This window comes from Paracoccidioides brasiliensis (assembly GCF_000150735.1).
Source record: "Paracoccidioides brasiliensis Pb18 unplaced genomic scaffold supercont2.12, whole genome shotgun sequence".
NCBI classification, from domain to species: Eukaryota; Fungi; Ascomycota; class Eurotiomycetes; order Onygenales; family Ajellomycetaceae; genus Paracoccidioides; species Paracoccidioides brasiliensis.
Window position 1 is genome coordinate 631,688 of NW_011371369.1, and position 19,841 is coordinate 651,528.

Genomic DNA, 19,841 nt, shown 5'->3' on the forward strand with positions numbered 1-19,841 from the left:
CATGCCTGGTTCTGCTCATAAACCCTCAAACGTTCGCGGAGGTTCCCAGTGCGTTGACTCCTGCTCTCCCAGAACCACATCCCTCCGCAGAATCCAACTGCCCAATATAACCCAAAAATTCTATCCGTCAGAAAATCCCCTGTGGCCAGGAGCTTATCCACCCCCATGTCGACAATGAGAAGGCTCTCATCTTGTATCTATCAGACGATACAGGCCAAATACCATCAGGTCGACGACGTGGCTTCGTCCATTGGAGAACAATTTGGAATGCTCTGCGATCATATCGAAAATGGCCGCCGGGGCAATACTCTCAGGGGGTTGCTGCGCCGATTCAAAAGGTATCCTGCATTCGTCCGTGACATGGGGGGGGTTCCGGTGACTGATAGGGAAGATGCGAAAACTGAAAAACTGGACAGTGGATGAAGGTATGGAGGGAAAATAAGTGAGTATATTGGTTCTCTCCGACTCGCGCGATAGATATAATATCAGCCTTGGTCGGTCTTTTCTTTCCTAAGGATGCTTCTGGACGACTGGGCCTGTTTAACGGTTGGAGGATGAGGTATGAGATTGCTGGAAGGGGCAGAAGTTGAAGTGTTCGGAGAAATAACCAAGAAGGATATATGCATGCAAGTGCTGTCAGGGTATATATAGTAAATACGGGTAACTACATCGCGTTGTGGTACACAGGGGATGTTAGCCATATGGTTAACTTACGGTAATTCCGCTCCTGACGAAAGCACTGGAGCTACAAGGCATTCTATTCCATTGCTCTTCTGTAGCTCTCCAGTGTACGACATGAGAATGATATCGAGGAAACCTAATAATGGAAGTATGTTGCGTATATTTTCCGTTCACATCTATCCGAACTCCAAGAGATAGGTACAAGCATATAAAAGCTTTTGGAATTTTTTTTTGTTTGCTGAACATACCCGGTCAGTGGACTCGTATATCAATGCACCATGCATAGATGGCTAGTGTGAACTAAAGCCAGCCGCTTGGTCAGAACTGGGAAGAAAAAGACGTATAGCAATCAGCGGGTAGCAACTCCGTTTGAATAGGATAGAACAAGTCATCAGTTGTGAGTAACCGTGCTGCCGTCACCGTCAGATTAGATGGATACGATGTCTGGAAGGTTAGAGATATGTATCTTCAGCCAACCATGTGCGGATGCTCGTGGAGGGAATCTATTGTAGAGGGATTGGAGACAATGTGAATGAGCTTTCTTTCACTTGGGAAAGAAAAGAGAATGCAAATATAAATACAAAACATAAAGTTATCCACCATTGCTCCCAATTTATTATCCCAATATGCTCAAGAAGGTATATGTAATATCAGAATCAAAAATCAAAAATCAAAAAATCATAATAAATATGGATAGCAAGAAGAATAAAAACACATTATCATAGAAGTCCACCAAGCAATGGCATCCCCACACAAAATAGGATCATATAACCCATAATCCTCAGTAAAGAGGTCCCCTTCACCATCCTCGTTGTCGACCCGGCCCCTGTATCCTTACCAACTTTAACCGCTGAGACAACAAAGGCCGGCCCACAATTAATATTGATTTGATTGGCAGCAGGCATATATGTTTTCACGATGGGTTGGTTATCTGTCGTTGCCGCGCGAGAAAAGGACTGCATCGTTGCCTGTAGACACTTGTTACAAGTCGGGCGACTGGAGCCTGGAAGATTCATGCCTAGGGGTAAATAGTATATGAACGAATTGGATGGATTGGTACCATTTACGACCGCGTCAGAGAAGCAGTAGTTATGAGTGTCCGGGGATTTGAGGCACATAGCGTCGTAGACCGCCGTGTATGCGCGGAGACCGTTGTGTGCTTGAATGACGATAGGCTGCTGGAGCCTAAAATCCTCGCCACAAACTTCCTTGGAGGTGAGTTTCGCGGCTAGGTCGCTCATGATTGCTTTGCAGTCATCTCGGGGAGCAGAGCAGGCGGCGTCCAGGATTCGGGAGAGGCGAGCAACGGAGCGCGACGCTTCAAAGAAAGAGAGAGAGGATTGGAGAAGAAGGGAGACAGGATAACAGTTCTGGAAGGAGGCGTTGGTGAGGAAATCTTGAAAGAATATGGGGCAGGCGGGGTTTGTGAAATTGGAACCCAGATTACTGTCGAAAGGGCTAGGGAGGGGGATATCATTGCCTGAGCCCGTTGGGGTGGGAGAGTCTGTCTTTTCAGTTGGGGAGTCTGTCTTGGTGGGTCCAGTATATTTTGTCGTGGGGTCAGATGTGGAGGTGGATACGGATGCTGATACGGATGTGGAGGAAGAAGAACTCTTTCTTGGTTCCGATGAAGTTGATGACCCCTTTGTGGTGGAGCTGACAATGGAAGTTGAAGAGGATCCTTCAATCGCCCTGGCCTTTGCTCTGTTTTGAGGATCGCCCCGTCGTTGCAGAGGAACTTCACTGCGTGGTTCTGCAGGGATGGTATGGAGATCGACAAAGATCTCCCTCAGATCGCCTCCCCCGTTTTTATTCGCCATCAACGAATAATCAACGTGGTGATTAGCGCCAGGAACCTCAACAAATTGGTTTACGTTGACTCCTTGCTGTTTCGCAGGAGATTGTGGCATGGCAGATGCTGGAGATGAGCACAAGACAAGCAACAAAAGGCAGGTCAGGAGCGACACTGGAGGCGAAACAGAAGCAAGCATTGACACTGGCATTGGACACCGCCAGCTAGGTCGGGACCTCCACCGCTGCCGCAGCAAAGGCATAATTAATATTAAAAGAAGAATAGTCAAGCCAAAAGGTAGAGATCGTGGGAATGCTCAGGCTTGTACAGAGATGTCAAGTGAGCATCTCCGTAGAACACTCATGAAGGAAAAAACGAATGGATACTAAACGAGTGTGGAGGTGGTTGTCGGGGTTGGAAGCGGAACCCAGGTCCAAATCAACAATAAGATTAGATCATGTCAGTGATTTGAGCCAGCGCAAATAAACGCAGATATCCACGGTGTCTCTTTGCTCTGAACCACCCTGACAAAAGCACAGTGAAAAGGCAGAGTGAAGGAGAAGGGATGATGGACTTTTTCTTTGGCGAAATACTCAGCATATGAGAGTAGCAAAGCGAGCGAAGAGTTTACGCCATAATCTGGTAAAAGCAGCACAGAATTTGTTTGGCAGCGGCTCGAGTCCATCAAGCATGGGAAGACCCTACACAAAAGAGTAATTAAACGGCGAGGGGTGGCGTGGTCTGGAACCCTAAAATAAGACACGAGCTTGCGGGTTGGGTAAGAAATATTCCAGAAAGAGACCGTGATTGTGATCTGTCAGGAGATCCAATTAGGGCCGATGGTCCCCACCTCACCCTCGTTATTCATAGAGACGCGCTGGAGGAGACGTGGAGGAAAAGAAAATATTGTCAGCTCCCAGTTTATACTATTAGTTAAGATACCACACAAATGATAATATCATCCTGTTGCCCTGGTGGTAATTAATGATTCTCCATTTGGGCAACAATTGATGGAGAGAATACACGTAGTAGCGATGGCGTCCACGTATCCCGACGGTCACTGTCGTGTGCGGAGTGTTTAGGGCAAAGTGCGAATAATTCCCCGTTAGCATCATTAAAATCAAAAGTGAATTGCTTGGCACAATCTTGAGTGCTGCTGAACATCCTGAAACCTGGTCGTTGCTGATTATTATGGGTGATTCATTTAGGGGTCTGCTCGATCCTCAGGGATTCCAGTGGTAAGAAATTCGAATATCAATGTAGTAGCATCCTGGGTGCAACAGGATACAGGGTTGCACTGTAGACCATTGAGGCCTTTGTAAGTTGACAGTTGATGACTAGGTATTTGTGCCTTTTCATATCCCCATGCACTACTCAGTATATCCATGTGCATATCGAGATTGCATGAATGTTGATGGCAGGGTAAAAGCTCCCAAGGTCCAAAGAGGTTAACATCCGCCAGCACGCCCGCCCCACCAGGGCAAAACGGATAGCATTGCGTTTATCATTTAATGTCGAACCAACGAAAGCCGAAATACAGCCATGACCTTCAATAATGTTCGTGGTTCAAGCATCGCCTATGGATGAACAGTGACATGAGATGGTTCCCCACTCAACCACAATCGGATGACCTAGTATGTTGTATCCAGCCATCCAAACAATGATGGCATGTATGGTCGAATCCTGAATCTGAACGCTGGAAATACCTGTGCAGCCGCCCCGTTGTATGGATCGAACAAAGCCCCCAGCTCGCTTCCCTCTCGCTGTCAGGATCAACCAGCACCGGCGCTGGTTGTCGTGGGATTCCGGGAGAAGTTTTACGCGCGACAACCCCTTTTTTTACCCGTGGCCCAGAACCCACAAGGCGTGATAGTGGCATTTAAGCGAAATTTGTCTGGTCGCAGGTAACCAATTCCCTCCTCAGCTGGGGTCGACAGCCCACGCTAGGAGAGATAGCCCTCTTGGAGCCTTAGCCGAAAGCCTCAACTTGAGCTGGGCTCTGAAAAGGAGTGGTTATTCGAGCCAAGGGGTGATAGTTGATACTTAATAATCGCAGTTGTGGAGATGATCCTGTTGGTTTGCTGGCAAGGTGACGCTGGATAATAGGCAGATATTTAGTTAAAAACCGGTTATTCCGTAGTTTAACTGACATTTGGCAGGTAAGGATTTAACAAAGTGGAGCTGGCCGAATCAGTTCACCATTGGACTCCAGGAGCCGTTGTTCTCGAACTTATCCATGGATACTCAACACTGTTAGTGGATGCAAATGCTTCATCAAAAGGCGGTTGATAATCAGCAAATCAAAGTGTGGTGCGATGGCTATGAAGGGCGAACATTGATGCATGCTCATGTGATGACGCATCTCGACTGGTTTGTTCTTCATTGCTGTTCATCATCAGCAACTTCACAGCCTTCTACCATGATCATTCCTCACTTTCAACCAAGTATGAATAATATCTAAGAAACCCCATGCACCTTTAACATTCCGCTTACACATGCCCACGCATTCAACCTTTTTACCCAAATTCAGTATTCCGCATTTTGAACAACAGGGGGGGCCACAGGGGCCTGAATAAGCGCCGTCAACGTAACTTATTTTCTTCGCTTAGAACTCGGAAAACTATCACTGACTATATAAAGGGCACATAAATAATTAGGTAGGTGACTAGATCAGGCTCTCCGAAGCAGGCCAGACAGCCATACATGGACGCTTCAGGAGGATGACGTTGGAGTGGAATCCTTGTCCTCTCGTCCTGGCATCTCCGGCTTTCTGCCAGCATTGGGTGACAATCCTCAATCATGAACCCCTCTAGCTTTTGGATAGCAGTAAGATATTCTGGCCTCGCTCCAACGATCAAGATGCACAGCGCCAGAAGATCCATGCATAGCGCCTATTATCTGCACGTGTATGTGAAGTCCATACATCGTACCTGTCCATGGCACATACTGGTAGGTAGCCAAAAAGATAGATCCCTGAAGATGCATACGGAGTACTGCAGGGACAGAGAGCGGGGTGATATTCCACGATGGATATCCAGACAAAAACAGACTATACATTTTCCATGTGATTGGATCCGCTATTCACCCGATGCGCGCACATGGGTCAACCGGGCGGGCGAGGCATTTTCTACCAACCTCCATGAGATGTTTTCAGTTTGCTATGTACGTGAACAACAGCTAAGGTGATTCCAGGGCTCCCTTGTGAGTTGTTATCAATAGTCTGCTCGGGCACGGTTGGCTGAAAGGCGCCAACTCCCTAGCCTGTTCGAATGGATTTGATGGGGGATCAAGATTATATTCATGCATCATGCAATTTTGTCGTCGTTGCGCCATTGAAGTACACCAAACCCCGAGCTGGCTATGGGCGTATGTCATGTTTCTGGTCCATATTCGTTGCTTTCCTACTGCGTAGATTCCGGCGAGTATCCAGAAGTTGGAAAGAAAAGGGTTCAAGCTAGAATTTTTCAATTGGGGTTGTCCGAAGGTTTGTAGTGGTAAGTATGGGGCAGGTATAACTAGGTAGGTATTTCCTAAAAACTGCTAGCTACCTGCCTTCGTAGGTAACATAATATAAGAGATAGAAAGGATATGGCAGTATAGATCTCTCACAGACAGTTCGATGCATTTCGTTTTGACCCTTAGAATCCACCACGTTTAGATATATTATGGAAGTTCCACTCGTTTGGCCGATTCCAAACATCGCCCCCGCATACATCGTTCCTTGGGCTAGGTCATATCTAAGACCAAAATTTGAACGAAAGGCGGGTTGGCTTCTTCGCTCAATTCGGTGAAGCCGCAACCGAGCGAGCTCTGAAGATAAGGATTGGGTGATTATACCACTGCTTATAATAATAGAGGTGGCCCCCTTGGTGTGTCCATCAATGTCATACGTAGCTTCATTTCACATGTCGATGTTGAATTTCCTTTAAGATATCATCTTCTTCGTACCAGGCGCCAACGACGGTTGGAGGGATTTATTAGTCCGTCTCCAAAGCCCAAGTCAACCAAGCAATATATATATCTGGATATATTTTTACCCCTCACCCCTGTGTCCCGTTGGTGCCTACCCTCTTTTCCGGAAGTGGGCAGCCTCTGATAAGATGGATCTCTCGAATAGCGATTCCCACCCCTTCAATAACGGCTTTCCACTCCACTTCGTGGATTCTCTGCTCCAGGGCGCTCAGATCCTCGTCCACGCCCTTGATAAAGGGGATCTCCTTGACAAGAAGGGGGACTCCCAAGTCCACTTCGGGTATGACGTCGTGGATCATGACTCCGGTGTGATCAATCTTTCCTTCCAGCCAGGCGGCATGGGCGCGTTGTATAGCATTCTATATGCCGTGTTGAAATCAGCAGAGGTTACATTTATCCGATCGCTGTGGGAACTGGACAATTATATGTATGCACGCATGAATATATACTTACAGCGCCGGTGAACTGGCCAGGCAATGCGGGATGCAGATTGATGACTTTGACCTTTGCACCTTTGACCGGGTCCAAGAACGTGGGGGAAAGCACATGCATGAACCCCAGACAGACAACCAGCTCTGGAGAATCGTCCAGAACCAATCTTGCCAGTTCTCTATCATATTCCTCACGAGCCAGTTTAACCCCTTCTTCCGTAGGCGGGTGCTGTTTCTTATACTTCACTAGATTGTGATAGTGGGCAGGGATGTTGGCCTTTTTGGCCCGCTCGAGCCCGTAAGCATCTTTCCGGTTAGATATTACACGGACGATTTTGGCAGGGAGTTCTCCGGCGCGGATTGCATCGATTACAGCCTGGAAATTCGATCCGTTGCCGGAGATGAGGACAGTTATGGGCATTGGGTGATCCATGGTTTAGTGTGAATGCTGCTTGTCTCGTGGGACGGCCAATTGAAGGGGCCAATGTTTATATATGTGCAGGGAGCAGAAGGAAGCAGAGAGTATTAGACCAGCAGGCAACGGGAGTGGGAGAGCAATTGAAGTTGGGGGGTTTATGTTTACAAAAGACGGATGCTGCGGTTGAACAGTTTCATCGATCTTAGTTAAGTTATGAAATGAAAAACATGCTTTAGTCATGGACCAACATTTGTCCGCTCCGACAACCCCCCCCCTTCAGCTCAAGTCCCAAGCCACCGGAAGATGGAGCCAGGCCAAGCTCTGGACGGAGTGGACTCGGGACGTAAAATCGTTGGAGATGAGACAGAAGTGTCATTGCAGGCATGAAGATATGGCAGAATTCCATTAAATACCAAGCTGAGGAGGGAGTGCATATCAGCAACTAAGATTGATAGAAAGCAGTGAACAAGCTATGCCAAACTAATGGAACAACAGCGCATGAAGGTGCATGCATTAATCAAGCAACTGCAGACTTTGATTGCGGTGTCGTTATACACTGTTGAAATTCCATCTCTTTGGCGTGCAAATCCATAGGAGTCAAGTCTCCGTGGACACAGGTTGGTCTACATAAACTGTTCTCGTATATGTAGTTACTTATTGGCTGGCTGATCCACGGTTAAATAGGCCCAAGTTAAGGTAATAATAAACTCCAACCGCCAAACTCCAAACCTGACTCGCCATTTTGATCAGTTGTTCAAGTCAACATCCAATTCATGAATCTCAGCGTCCGAGGTTACAGCCTCACAGCTCCCAAATCAAGACTTGTCAGCCTCTCAAATATATAAATCATCTAAGGGAACCATTTCATTTTGTTATACTGTTCATATTTGCCGCCCTTGCAGCATTTTCTACCCCTCTTTCATCCCTTCCATCCCCTCACTCCCCAAGTCCCTGCATTCTTGACTCGTACTATATTGGTATTTTCAGATGACGTCGGATTCGCAGGACCCTGAGACCCGCGTGCTGGCCATAGCAAGCCATGTATGACATATCCCCACACTCATCTCCCACATATGATTGCCCCGATGTACATATAAGATCATGGCTGACTTTTGGTTAAGGTGGCATATGGGTGGGTGGCTTCTTCTGTCTTTCCTGTACATCATGTTAGACATAACATCGGTTAAACGCCGTAAACTACCAACTGATATACTCTGTCCCTGTTGAATTTTGTTGTTTCTAAGCACACTCTGATTGAGGACTGGAGATACTTGACGTACTTGATGTACTTGGCTGTCTTTAGAGATACGCAGAGTCTGCTGAAACTTAAATCACGTTGTTGATGTGCAAAAGTGCCCGGCATGAGTGTGTCATGCTTGCTAACTCTTTTTGCACTGCGAGACACCTTTCTAATTGCTTCCTATGCAAAACGGAATAGATATGTCGGTAACACGATGGCAACGTTCGTCATGCAATCATTGGGATGTGAAGTCGCCGCCATAAATACCGTCCATTTTAGTGAGCCCCCCAAAGTCATCCATCCCCCTTTAAAAGGGGGGAAGTTACCTGTTGAACATTTCTATATATATAATTGCTCCGGATCGCCTGCTTACACACTGCCTACAATCACACGCAGGTAATCACACTGGCTACGGCCAGGTTCAGGGAACGAAATCCACTGCACAAGACATAACTGCTCTGTATGCTGGGCTGAAGCAAAACTACCTGACCGATTTTGATGTCCTGTTGTCTGGGTATGCGCCTAGCGCTGCAGCCGTGGACGCTGTTGGTGAAATCGCCATGGACTTGCGCCGGAAATCGCGCTCAAAACCGGGATCATTTTTCTGGGGTGCGCTCTTTTTTTTTTTTTTTTTTTTTTTTTTAATCTCTTCATCCTTGGAAAACTCTTTCTTAGAAAGGAGAATACTGAATAGAACTTTCATAACAGTTCTTGACCCGGTAATGGGTGATCAGGGACGGATCTACGTGAACGAGGATGTTGTACCTGCGTACAAAAGAATAATACCGCATGCCGATTTGATCTTGCCAAACCAATTTGAGGCAGAGTAAGTCGTTATATATTCATTCAAATTTATTATTATCATTTTTTTTTTTCGTTTTTTATATATTTTAATTTTTTGTGGCTGTGCTGCATACCATTCCATAACGCCAACCAACCCCTTTTCACATGACCTCAACCCATAGCGTTGAATAGTGAGTATCAACAAAGAGAAATCTTAACATACCTACCTTAGGCTCCTCTCCGGGATAAAGATAACCTACCTCTCCGATCTCACTGACGCCATCACGGCTCTCCACCGCATCTACAATGTCCCTCACATCATCGTGACCTCCATCCAGCTGCCCTGCACAGCAGCAGACAGCACCACCTCTAACCCAGGATCCTCGCGGCCCGACAACTTGAGCATAGTCGGCTCCACCGCACGCTCCGACGGGAGTCCGCGCCTTTTCAAAGTGGAAGTTCCCCGCCTAGACTGCTTCTTCAGCGGGACGGGGGACATGTTCGCCGCGCTAACTGTAGCACTGCTACGAGAAGCCGTGTTCGCCGCTGATGCTCAAAATGGTGTTGAGCGCGACTCAAACCCCAGCGCCACTAACAAGTCAACTGCACCCTCATCATCTCCACCCCCATCAACCCCTCTCCTCCGCAATACCCCCTCTTGGCAATCTCCAGACACCGTCCCGGCCACCAGACTCCCCCTCGCCCAGTCCACCGTAAAAGCCCTCGCAATCATGCACTGTATCCTCGAAAAAACCATGCAGGAGCGAAGTGCTGAGCTAGCTCGGTATCGACCGGATCATGACGAGGCGCAGCAAGCGGAGGACGCGGTTGAGTTTGCGGGACTGTCTGCTGCAGAACGCAAGGCGGCGCTGGAGAAGAGGGCGTATCTGCGCGCGACGAAGGCGGCGGAGGTAAGGCTTGTGAGGAACGTGGAGTTGTTGAAGAGACCGGTTGGGGTGGAGTTTGTGGCGGAGGAGTGGAAGGCGTAAGGGTGTGAGGTCACCTTTGCTGGATTGAGTCATATGTATGTACCTTGGTAAGCTGCAAATCTTTGGGGTTTGATTTTTTGTCTTTGGGATAGATTTATCTATATACTTGGTAGGGGTAGCGGGTTTTTTATATAAATGCATAGATGGACGTAGATGTAACGCAAAGCTTTTCGGTTGAATTAGTTATGTCATATCTATAGAAACTCATACTGCTCTTTTTCTCTTCTGTCCATATGAAGGCAGACGAAGGCAGCACAGTTGTCTGCTCTTCTTGCGTTAAAAAGAAACCCTCAAAAACCCCCAAGGTGAAGTTTGAACAAATCATCCTATAAGAACAGGATATTGAGTACGATACGTAATATACAAAAATTAGAAACTGGGCAGCAAGCTGATCCCAGCCCTCCGAAGTTTAAGGTTCAAGAGATTACATTGCCCTTTTCTCATTTCGAAAAATCTTTCTATATCTCCAAAATAAAGAATTAAAAAAAAAATTGGCATGATATCAAGTCATTCTCACATAAACTGTTGATCCCCCCTGATAAAACACAATTATCCTGTGCTTCCAAAGCCTCCAACGCCACGGACACTCTCTTCCAGTTCTTCCACTTCCAGGACTTCAGGATTGTAGATCTGCAACATTGACATAGTTAGCGACACCCGGATTGTATGAACCTTGGTTTGGTTAAAATGAGCAGTGTTGTTCTATTTATTCATTCACCTACCCTCTCGAGAACCAGTTGGGCAATACGATCACCTTCGTTAACTGTTTAAATTTTTTCGCAATTGGAGATTAGTGAAACCCATAAAGAAGAAAGTAAATAAGTCAAAAATAAATAATCATAATAGCAGCTATCACAAAGTGACGGAGGGTAAGCGGGGATGGAAATCATACCGGTAAAATCCGCATCCGAGAAATTGAAGAGCAGGACCTTCACCTCCCCGCGATAATCAGCATCAATGACACCTGCACCAGTATCGATGAAATGTTTCGACGCAAGGCCGCTACGGGGTGCTATTCGTCCATCTATATGGCATCAGCAGTTATTAATTAGCAACTGATACAGTATATATAGATAGATAGAGAGATAAAAGAATGTACATACAAGTTCCCTCCGGGACAGCAATTGCAAGTCCTGTATCAACCAGGCCCTTTCCTTTAGCTGGAATCACCGTCGGAGCTGCGCAGTACAGGTCATATCCGGCCGCGAAAGCTGAACCTCGAGTTGGTGCGCGGGCTGTGGATACCAGTTTCTTGACCATGAGGGGAGGCGGGGTTAATTGGGAGAGGGAGGTGACTGCGGGGTTTGTGCTGGTGGCTGTTTCTGAATAGGCTGCCGCGGGGGCTGTGAAGGATTCCGTGGCAGGGGCCATGTCTGTTATCTTTGCGCGTTTTGGGAGAGGGGAACTGGGGAGGGAGGGTGGTGGATGGTTAACTGTAGTTGATTCTGCTGATGCTTTTGTTTGGGGACGAGGGGTCGTCTCTGTGGTCATGGTAGGGCATGGGATGTGGAGAGAAGCTGCCAGCGTCTGGGCCCAAGCTGTATCCTGTCCAGGAAGGGCCGCTTGGAGTCGAGGGTTGATAGCAATAGAAAGCTCTACTACAAAAAAGAGTCTCAAGCACGGAGTAAAGAATGCATAAACGGCGGTCGTTTCCTCTCGGTTGAACGATGTCAATCCCACAGTTAACGACTCAAGAAGCTAAATAGATAGAGATAATGTCCTTGGCGCGTTTTCTGTCGCGAAATTCGGCGCGTCTGTCGATCACATGATTTAAACAATCCCGCTAACTCTATACGGTTAGCCTCAGGCTGCAGTTGGCTTTAACTAGTTAATTAGTTAACTAATCCGTAATTACTAGAGATGCAGTTAGTTAGCCTCGGCTCGCGGTTGATGCAGTTGGCCGTGGAATCTCCAGGGTTTTTTATGCCGGCGCACTCTCGCCGTGCAATGGCGGCTAGGTCCTGGCATCTTCATTATAAGACCTTTGGTCCGGGCCTGGCTGTGTATAGGGATTGGTAAATATAGTCCACTTCAACTGCAGTGCTGTTCATTTCGTGTCCCTTAACATGGCCGGTGTTGTCCGACAACCTATCGATGTGCCCGCCTTGGAGCGGTATCTCAACCAGAATGTCCCGAGCGTAAAAACGCCAGTGGATGTGAAACAGGTATGGCTATTTGCAGCTGTTGGGGCATGCTTACAAAATTTATTCTTGCTGACATGTGTCGTGGGACTTTCCTTTCCAGTTCGGCTTCGGTCAATCGAATCCAACCTATCTGCTTACCGCAGCCGATGGGCAAAAATGTGTCATGCGGAAGAAACCCCCAGGAAAACTGCTCTCGAAAACTGCCCATCGGGTAGAGAGAGAATACCAAATCATTCACGCACTCGAACAGACAGACGTACCAGTTCCCCGGACCATTTGTCTGTGTGAAGATGACAGCGTTATCGGCACAGCGTTCTATATCATGGAATTCCTCGACGGACGACATTTTGTCGACCCTGCTATCCCTGGTGTTGACGCCCAAGAAAGAAACGCAATGTGAGAATTCCTCTCGGTACACATACATTTAAAAGAAAAAAAGAAGAAGAAGGGCAATATATACTAACATCAAAATATCACAGATGGAAAGACGCAGTCCGCACCCTCGCCAAATTCCACCGCGTGAACCCCAAGTCAATCGGCATGGGAGGCTTTGGGCGACCCGACGGCTTCTACGATCGCCAAATCAATACCTTCACCACCATCTCTCAGACGCAAGCCAAGGTCGTAGATGTCGACACCAAGATCCCAGTCGGTGAAATCCCGCACTTTGGCGAAATGGTGCGTTTTTTCTCCACAAAGGCAACCCAACCGCAGGACCGCGCCACTTTCGTCCACGGCGACTACAAAATCGACAACATGATCTTCCACAAAACTGAGCCCCGCGTCATTGGCGTCCTCGATTGGGAAATGGCCACCATCGGCCACCCGCTCTCGGACCTCTGTAACCTCACTAGTCCTTATGTGCACGTTGGCACTGCCCCGAGTGTCTCTGATGCTGTTCATTTCTCTCCTGACACTGTCCCTGGTCTGCCTAAACGCGATGACGTGATTGGGTGGTATAGCGAGGTTGCTGGATGGGACCCTCGGGGTGAGTTGACGTGGGGCGACGCTTTCCATGGCTTCAGGGGCTCTGTGATTATGCAGGGTATTGCAGCGCGGTATGCACTGAGGCAGGCAAGCAGTTCCCGGGCCAGTGATTATGGTAAACAGATGAGACCGTTTGCCTTACTGGCATGGGAGAGGGTGAAGAAGTTGCAGGAGGAGGCAGATCGTAAGGCGAGGCTTTGAGGCAGGAAACCCCGAACTGAACCGCAATTAACCCGCGCCATCCAAGATGCAATTAAGGGTAGTTGGCCTGTGTTTGTCTCTTTGCATATCCATTTCTTTCCTAGGAACTTTTGCGTCTCTTGTCGTGTCTGCCTCATTTGCGTATTTAGAAATATTCAAAATACACATTTGATTTGTTTTCAATGCCAAGGAAACACGGTTGGACTTGGACGGGCAATGGTTTTCTTTCATTCCTTTTGCCGTCTTTGATGGAGATGTAGAAAATAAGATACCCACAGTAGAGATCTGAAGTTAGAGCATTTCAGTCCCCTAATAAATATCGATATCTGCTGGTTCTGATCAATTTTGCGCTTTGTTGTAGTTAGTTCCAACACTTGCCGGCATACCTCAGTTTCTAGCGAAGATCTCGCTGATCAGATATGTTGGGAATATTGGTGCCAACGGCGATCGAACACAGCAATTAGCGCGTCTGTTAAAAATATTCCAATGTTAACATAAGAAAACAGGACAGGTATCTTTAGCAAATGGCTTTTGTCTTTCTCATCCGTGCTTAATTAGCATCCGCATGAGAGGAAGAGGAATTGTTAAAAACAGGGGTGTTCTGGAGAGGAGTGAATAAAAGAAATTGGAGGCCGTGTTGATATGGATATTGGGCCGAAAGTACATCAGTTTAATGACCGTTGTTGTCATTCAAATGCCATTGAATTGAATTCAGTATTTTCTTTTCGCTCACTACCTTTCATAGCCCACGTACGTACGTGGGATGGGATTATCTTTTATTTTTACTCCGTAGTTTTACATTTTATTAGTTTGTTTATCAGCTGAATGTGACTCGACGAGTGGGTTAGTTATGGGAGAACCACCCACTACTCATAACCATACCCTCTTTGGTCAAAGCTGGCAATGGTCTTTTATGGTCAAAACTTAGCTCACTCGACAAAATGGATCAGAGCACCAATTCGAGGCCAAATTATATACCACCTCTTCTCTTTTGCACATTGAATCGATGGGAATAAGATGGGATAATCTTCGCATCGCTCAATCCATACATGAGTTGTTACGGTAGGCACTTCATAGCCGACAGGCTTCCTAATGATACGGAGTGCCCTGAACAACAGAAATTAATGGATTAGGCGTTCATAAATATCCTTTGCTTACTCTTTTGTGTGGTTCACTCGAATAACTCTGCAGAGAGATACGTCAGTGGTGACACGAAATAGATAGCTGGAAGCCTCCGGTTTCGCGCCATTATGTCGTAGATGGCTACAAGACCATCTTTGTCAATATCTCTAGAGAGAGCACTGCATATGCATGAGCATTGGTCATCGCTTTTACACAAACTTAGCCGTTGGTGGCATAGGGTGTACTATCCATATTAAAAGGGATACGAACGAGAAGATTGCGGATGGATTGGCTCGGGACATCGATAAAGTGCAAGAAAGAGAGTATCCCCTCTTCCCAAATCATTGCTCATTCTCACCAGTTAAAAGCAAACAGACTCTTTGCGGTTTCAAAGCGATCCACGTACGTTCTGTTGGTGTTGAAATGGTTCTCTCATCAGCTCAGCCGCATTAGTGTGCGGCTCTCCGTCTCAGCCTCTGATTAATGTCGAATCCAATCATGTGAAGGATCTCTGGGGCACCGGACTTACCAAAGCAGCGAAGCTGCACATATAATGGCTTGAACCGGAAGCAGGTAGAACGATCTCTCCCAGTTGCAGCACGTCCATGTTTTGGAACCAATGGAGCCATAAACTACTAGTGACCCGTGGGGGATGGTGAGTAAGAACTTAGAAGCAGAGCCTCCTGCTGCAATTGAGTGCACTAGAACGTTTGTCGATGCACTTAGTTATCTGCCCATGTGGATGCAAACAAATCTAAAATGGCTTTTGGGAGGCTTGATGACAGCTATTATTGGTTCAGCCATTATGTGGTTTTCCACATATCTCTTCCATCTTTTCCCCTTCCCTCTCCTACCCCACGACTCCGCATGCGATTTCACTCCCATAGTCCGAGAAGCTGCTTGGTGTGGAGAACATTGTCATGATCCTGGCTATATCTCTGAGGTTTGAGGAGCACGATATGCAGCAGCCGTCCTTTAGTCAGTCCAGGGATGGGTAGTTCGCTGAAGTTAATGACACCAGGGCAGGGTGAAATCTCGTATTCGTAATATTTGCGCATCAGGATATCCCAGATATGCCGGGAAATTTTGTTGATGAGATGGCACCGTGGCACTGACCAAGTGCTCACTGGGGAAAATGCCTTTTCTGACTTTTCTTTGCTTTTCTTTTCTGAGCTCATTTGCTGCCCAATATTTAGTTATCGGCTGCATAAATCCAGGGCAGCCCTCGATACCGTTGTAGGCTATATTTATTTCCGAGCCTTCTTCTCTCGAGCACCCAGTCTTTCTTCCAAATTCATCTCGATGTGCACTCAGTCCAGGTAAAACCGCAAGCCGTCAATTAGAGCAGGTGGCTTCCAAAGCTAGAATACCGCCAGTCCACCGAAATGCGTATGCGCAACGGCGGGAGCCTTCTTGTATAAATACCCATTGATGTAGCCCACAGGCAATAAGTTACAAAAGGCAGGGCAAATATGGACGCGAATATGCAACCATGTTGTCTGATATTGCGAGTTGCTCTGCTTTATCTTGGTATAATTTTCTCCCATCTCCTCGTGTGGAGAGAAGCACATTGCAGTCAAACAAAATCAAATAATTAATAGTAATAAATGGTAAGTTTGATCCCCTTTCGATGATGATCTGTTAAAGAGAAGAGGTATAGAAGAGCCAAAGTGAATACAAATAAAAAAATGAATAATGAATAAATTTAAAAAATTAAAATTTTTAAAAAATTAAAAAAAAAACCTACAATTGCCAGCTTAAATAGTTGGCATGTGGGTTGTATACGGAGTATAGTTTATCCCAGTTAATCGAGCCGTGTTCTTGGGTCGGTCCGTGAATCATGGCAATGGACAAGTAGATCCAATGCTATTGTTTTCTCTCTTTGGGATGAAGTTTGCTTCAAAAAGATGTTTCTCCCGTATCGCCAGCAAGTGAAGTATTTTTGGTTCATGAATGAACTGCAGGGGGCAGAAAGAGGAATCAACGATGATGGTTTCGTAAAAGGAGTGAAGCTATCAAAAGTACATAGATCCACTAGTGCTTTTGTAAGTACGGATATGTATACACCGTGCCGTGCCTGATTCTAATTAGTATAATTTTTCATTAATAACTCTGTCAACAAGACGGGTTGTGGCAATAATAATAATTAATAAATAAATAGAATAAGAAACAAATAAAAAGGAAAAGGAAAAAGAAACCAAGTCCTCGAAAGAAAATTGAAGCGTCATCAACCATGCATGTGGCTGTTTTAAGATCAAACTAACTAATTATTATTCCGAACAATGCATAATTACACTTGATGATGATGTTTCTTCTGCTCAGGAGACAAAAGACACCGAACCACTCGTGGTCTTTTACATTACTTTGTTGAAGGATTTATACGAAACATTGTCAACAACACTCCCCAGTATTTTCCCCACATCCTTCAACTAAAAGCATTCACGCAAAACAGTCCATTTCTGATGATAATAACTGGAGTGGAAATCCCGCGGCGTTAGCGTCATCCAGTAGCGGCTCTAGAAATGGAGCCATTATTTCGATCTGCGGCGCACGCATGGCGTCAGTATGTATTCCGTTTGTTTTCTTTTTTTCTTCGTCATGGCACCTTAGCACCTGTCGTTAGTGTTGAAAAATGCAAGGCCACTTTCTTGCTCTCTCCATCATCGCCCCCTGGTTGAGATGGTTTAGGACTCAAGAGTGATCACAGAGATAAAGAGGACGGGGAGATTTGAAAGATTCAAAGGAGGTCTTGCTGTAGTTAACCATCGTTGTTTTTATTGGATAATTACTCGGTATGTTATTTTCACGACGGAGGATTCCATCCTGTGCCGCAAATGACGGTGGGACAAAAACATGGCCGTATCGTAGAAAAAGGGGGGAAATGGTGGCGCAGGCAACTGGCATCGATTCAATTGAGGGATATTATTCCGTTCCATTGGGGGGATCAACCAGACAATAATGGCGTTGACCAGTTCCCCCCACAAGGGGATTGATTATTTGTCAAGGGGAACTTTAAATACCGTTGATAGATGCACTTAGTCTGTCGAGAAATGGAAAATGGCAGGGGAGCATTTTCTCAACTGTTCTTCCACAATCCCCAACCCCCCAGGCGGGCGTGTAGCTGAACCGCTGGGCCGCGCTCCTCTCCCAAGACGGACTTTAGATGGGACAGCTGCGCGTAACCCCAATCAACGACACTAGCATGGTTCGCTCTGAATTCCTCAGTCCCCATCTCCACATTTCCAATTGCTCTCTCCCCTCCTCTTTCTTCAAACACCAACATCACCAGTGTCTTCAGAGGATCTGATTTCACATCGTGCTTCCCTTACCCCGAGCTTTGAAGCCACCTATCTTTCTTGCACCAAATTTTGGCGAAAAGCCACCCCCCACCCCCCACCCCCCTCCTCTCCTCCTCCCTCTTCTCCTCTGGTGGTGGTGAGCAATCTAGGGGTCAAGGGAGGCTGGCTCTGAAGGGCGGATATTGGCGATTTGGTATGTTCAGATAGAATTTATTTTCTGGTGCCAGTAGGAACGATAACTGGTTAGTTAACAGCGGGAATACCCATCCTTTGTTGTTTAATTGTTCTTGTCCCCTGCTTATCTTCTTCTCATCTAGAAAAACCGTAGGAGCGGCACATAGTTAGTGTCGCTAAGCGAAGCAGATGTCGTCAGCCGACAAGTGAGGCTCTGCATTAGAGTGCGCCCGCTAGCGACGGTGGGCAGCGACTCCCCTAAAGTTCAAGGGTTAGCCTAGCCGCACTTGCCAGTTGCATCGGGTCCCAAGCCCTCGACCGCCGCAAAAACAAATCATACACGAACGAGCAACTTCAACCTCAACCAACAACTTCTTATCACCACCAGCATCTTAAATCCTCTCCCTGCTTGTCTCGCAATATTCACGTTCATCTCTTATCCTCTCTTTTCTCCTCTTATCCCTCTCTCTCTTCGCGCCAATCCACTTTCGTCTCCACCTCCACCTCCACCGCCGTCTCCGTCTCTTATCTCCCTCTCCATCCATCCCTCCTCCAGGCAACTCTACCGATCCTGAACAGTCAACCTTCCTCCCTCCCCAACGTTGTGCCCTCCATCCCCCTTGCCTCTAGCCAATCCTTCGTCACGTCGTCATGCTCACCCGTGTTTGCTCCCCTTCCTCCACCCATTGTGTGGCAGCTTAACCGCTCTCCACCAATCCTTACTAAGCCTCCGCCATCGGCTCGACTAAACACCAAAATTTTCTCTCAACATTTAATCCATCTTTGCGGTCCTGAAATACTTCTTTTCTTCAGTGGAGAACCGGAGTTAATGGTATATTCCACTTTCATTGACCTCTATTTCCGAACCTTCTGGCACTGTTCCGCGCTCCGTCGACTCTATCCCAAACGCCCATTAGACACACTTCCATCTATCATCTTCCCGACCCACTCGCAATCCGAGTTGCTCCAGCCTTTCTCTCCTAATTCCACATCCACCTGCTTCACTCCTAGTCATGCCATATATTCTCAGATCCAGCTATCTATCTGCTCTTCCTAGCGCTTTGCCCTTGGCGCTTCATCGCCATTATCCTGGAATTCGTGCCTTCTTCTTTATGTATTCTGTTGTTTGCGCATCGCAAAACAATCGTGTAGTAACTAAATACCTTTTTCTTCGCGACTTGTACTGACCTTTGAATAAAATAGTGCTGAATAGCTGATCATTTGCTGCCATAGATACCACTTTTTTTGAACAACACCTCAATTAACCTCGCGCTAGATCCTGGGAGAATTTCTCGATTATACGGTCTCAAAACGCTTGAAATTAAACAAAAATTTAGAGCCATTTAAAAGCAGATACTGCCCTAGAGAGGGCGAGGGTTGCATTAATCGCTATCCACCCCTCCCCCCCCCGGAAGGAGAGCAGTTAAAATAATATGGTTTTTTTGGACTTGTTCCGAACCCCGACTTTGGGAAGGAAGAAACGGGAGAGTTAAAATTAAAGTTATTGTGTTTCTGTCGCTTTTTTGTGTTAGGTCTTGTTCTTTTAGACATATTAAAGTCTTTTTTTTTTGGTGGTCTGGTGGTGATTGGTTGTGTTTTCTAATGGGT

The 19,841-nt window shown here is 46.6% G+C and overlaps 6 protein-coding genes across 6 annotated transcripts; 3 read left to right on the forward strand and 3 right to left on the reverse strand.

The window, feature by feature from the left end:
* Nucleotide 1: 1 nt before the first annotated feature.
* On the forward strand, nucleotides 2–423 carry PADG_07776 (uncharacterized protein; the record flags this gene model as incomplete). Its single annotated transcript, XM_010764732.1, has 2 exons — nucleotides 2–31; nucleotides 73–423. 2 exons carry the CDS (start codon nucleotides 2–4, stop codon nucleotides 421–423), a joined length of 381 nt encoding a protein of 126 aa, XP_010763034.1.
* A 977-nt stretch (nucleotides 424–1,400) lies between these two features.
* Nucleotides 1,401–2,591, reverse strand: PADG_07778 (uncharacterized protein; the record flags this gene model as incomplete). Its single annotated transcript, XM_010764847.1, has 1 exon — nucleotides 1,401–2,591. The coding sequence occupies one exon, from the start codon at nucleotides 2,589–2,591 to the stop codon at nucleotides 1,401–1,403; it is 1,191 nt and encodes a 396-aa protein (XP_010763149.1).
* A 3,922-nt stretch (nucleotides 2,592–6,513) lies between these two features.
* Nucleotides 6,514–7,309, reverse strand: PADG_07780 (phosphoribosylglycinamide formyltransferase; the record flags this gene model as incomplete). The annotated part of the gene is made up of 2 exons (XM_010764848.1): nucleotides 6,514–6,804; nucleotides 6,899–7,309. 2 exons carry the CDS (start codon nucleotides 7,307–7,309, stop codon nucleotides 6,514–6,516), a joined length of 702 nt encoding a protein of 233 aa, XP_010763150.1.
* A 1,439-nt stretch (nucleotides 7,310–8,748) lies between these two features.
* On the forward strand, nucleotides 8,749–10,306 carry PADG_07781 (pyridoxal kinase; the record flags this gene model as incomplete). The annotated part of the gene is made up of 4 exons (XM_010764849.1): nucleotides 8,749–8,812; nucleotides 8,931–9,143; nucleotides 9,243–9,360; nucleotides 9,550–10,306. 4 exons carry the CDS (start codon nucleotides 8,749–8,751, stop codon nucleotides 10,304–10,306), a joined length of 1,152 nt encoding a protein of 383 aa, XP_010763151.1.
* Nucleotides 10,307–10,855: 549 nt separating this feature from the next.
* PADG_07782 (deoxyuridine 5'-triphosphate nucleotidohydrolase) lies at nucleotides 10,856–11,797 on the reverse strand (the record flags this gene model as incomplete). Its single annotated transcript, XM_010764733.1, has 4 exons — nucleotides 10,856–10,936; nucleotides 11,029–11,069; nucleotides 11,199–11,330; nucleotides 11,410–11,797. 4 exons carry the CDS (start codon nucleotides 11,795–11,797, stop codon nucleotides 10,856–10,858), a joined length of 642 nt encoding a protein of 213 aa, XP_010763035.1.
* Nucleotides 11,798–12,372: 575 nt separating this feature from the next.
* PADG_07783 (uncharacterized protein) lies at nucleotides 12,373–13,638 on the forward strand (the record flags this gene model as incomplete). Its single annotated transcript, XM_010764850.1, has 3 exons — nucleotides 12,373–12,471; nucleotides 12,551–12,846; nucleotides 12,930–13,638. 3 exons carry the CDS (start codon nucleotides 12,373–12,375, stop codon nucleotides 13,636–13,638), a joined length of 1,104 nt encoding a protein of 367 aa, XP_010763152.1.
* Between the last annotated feature and the right edge of the window lie 6,203 nt (nucleotides 13,639–19,841).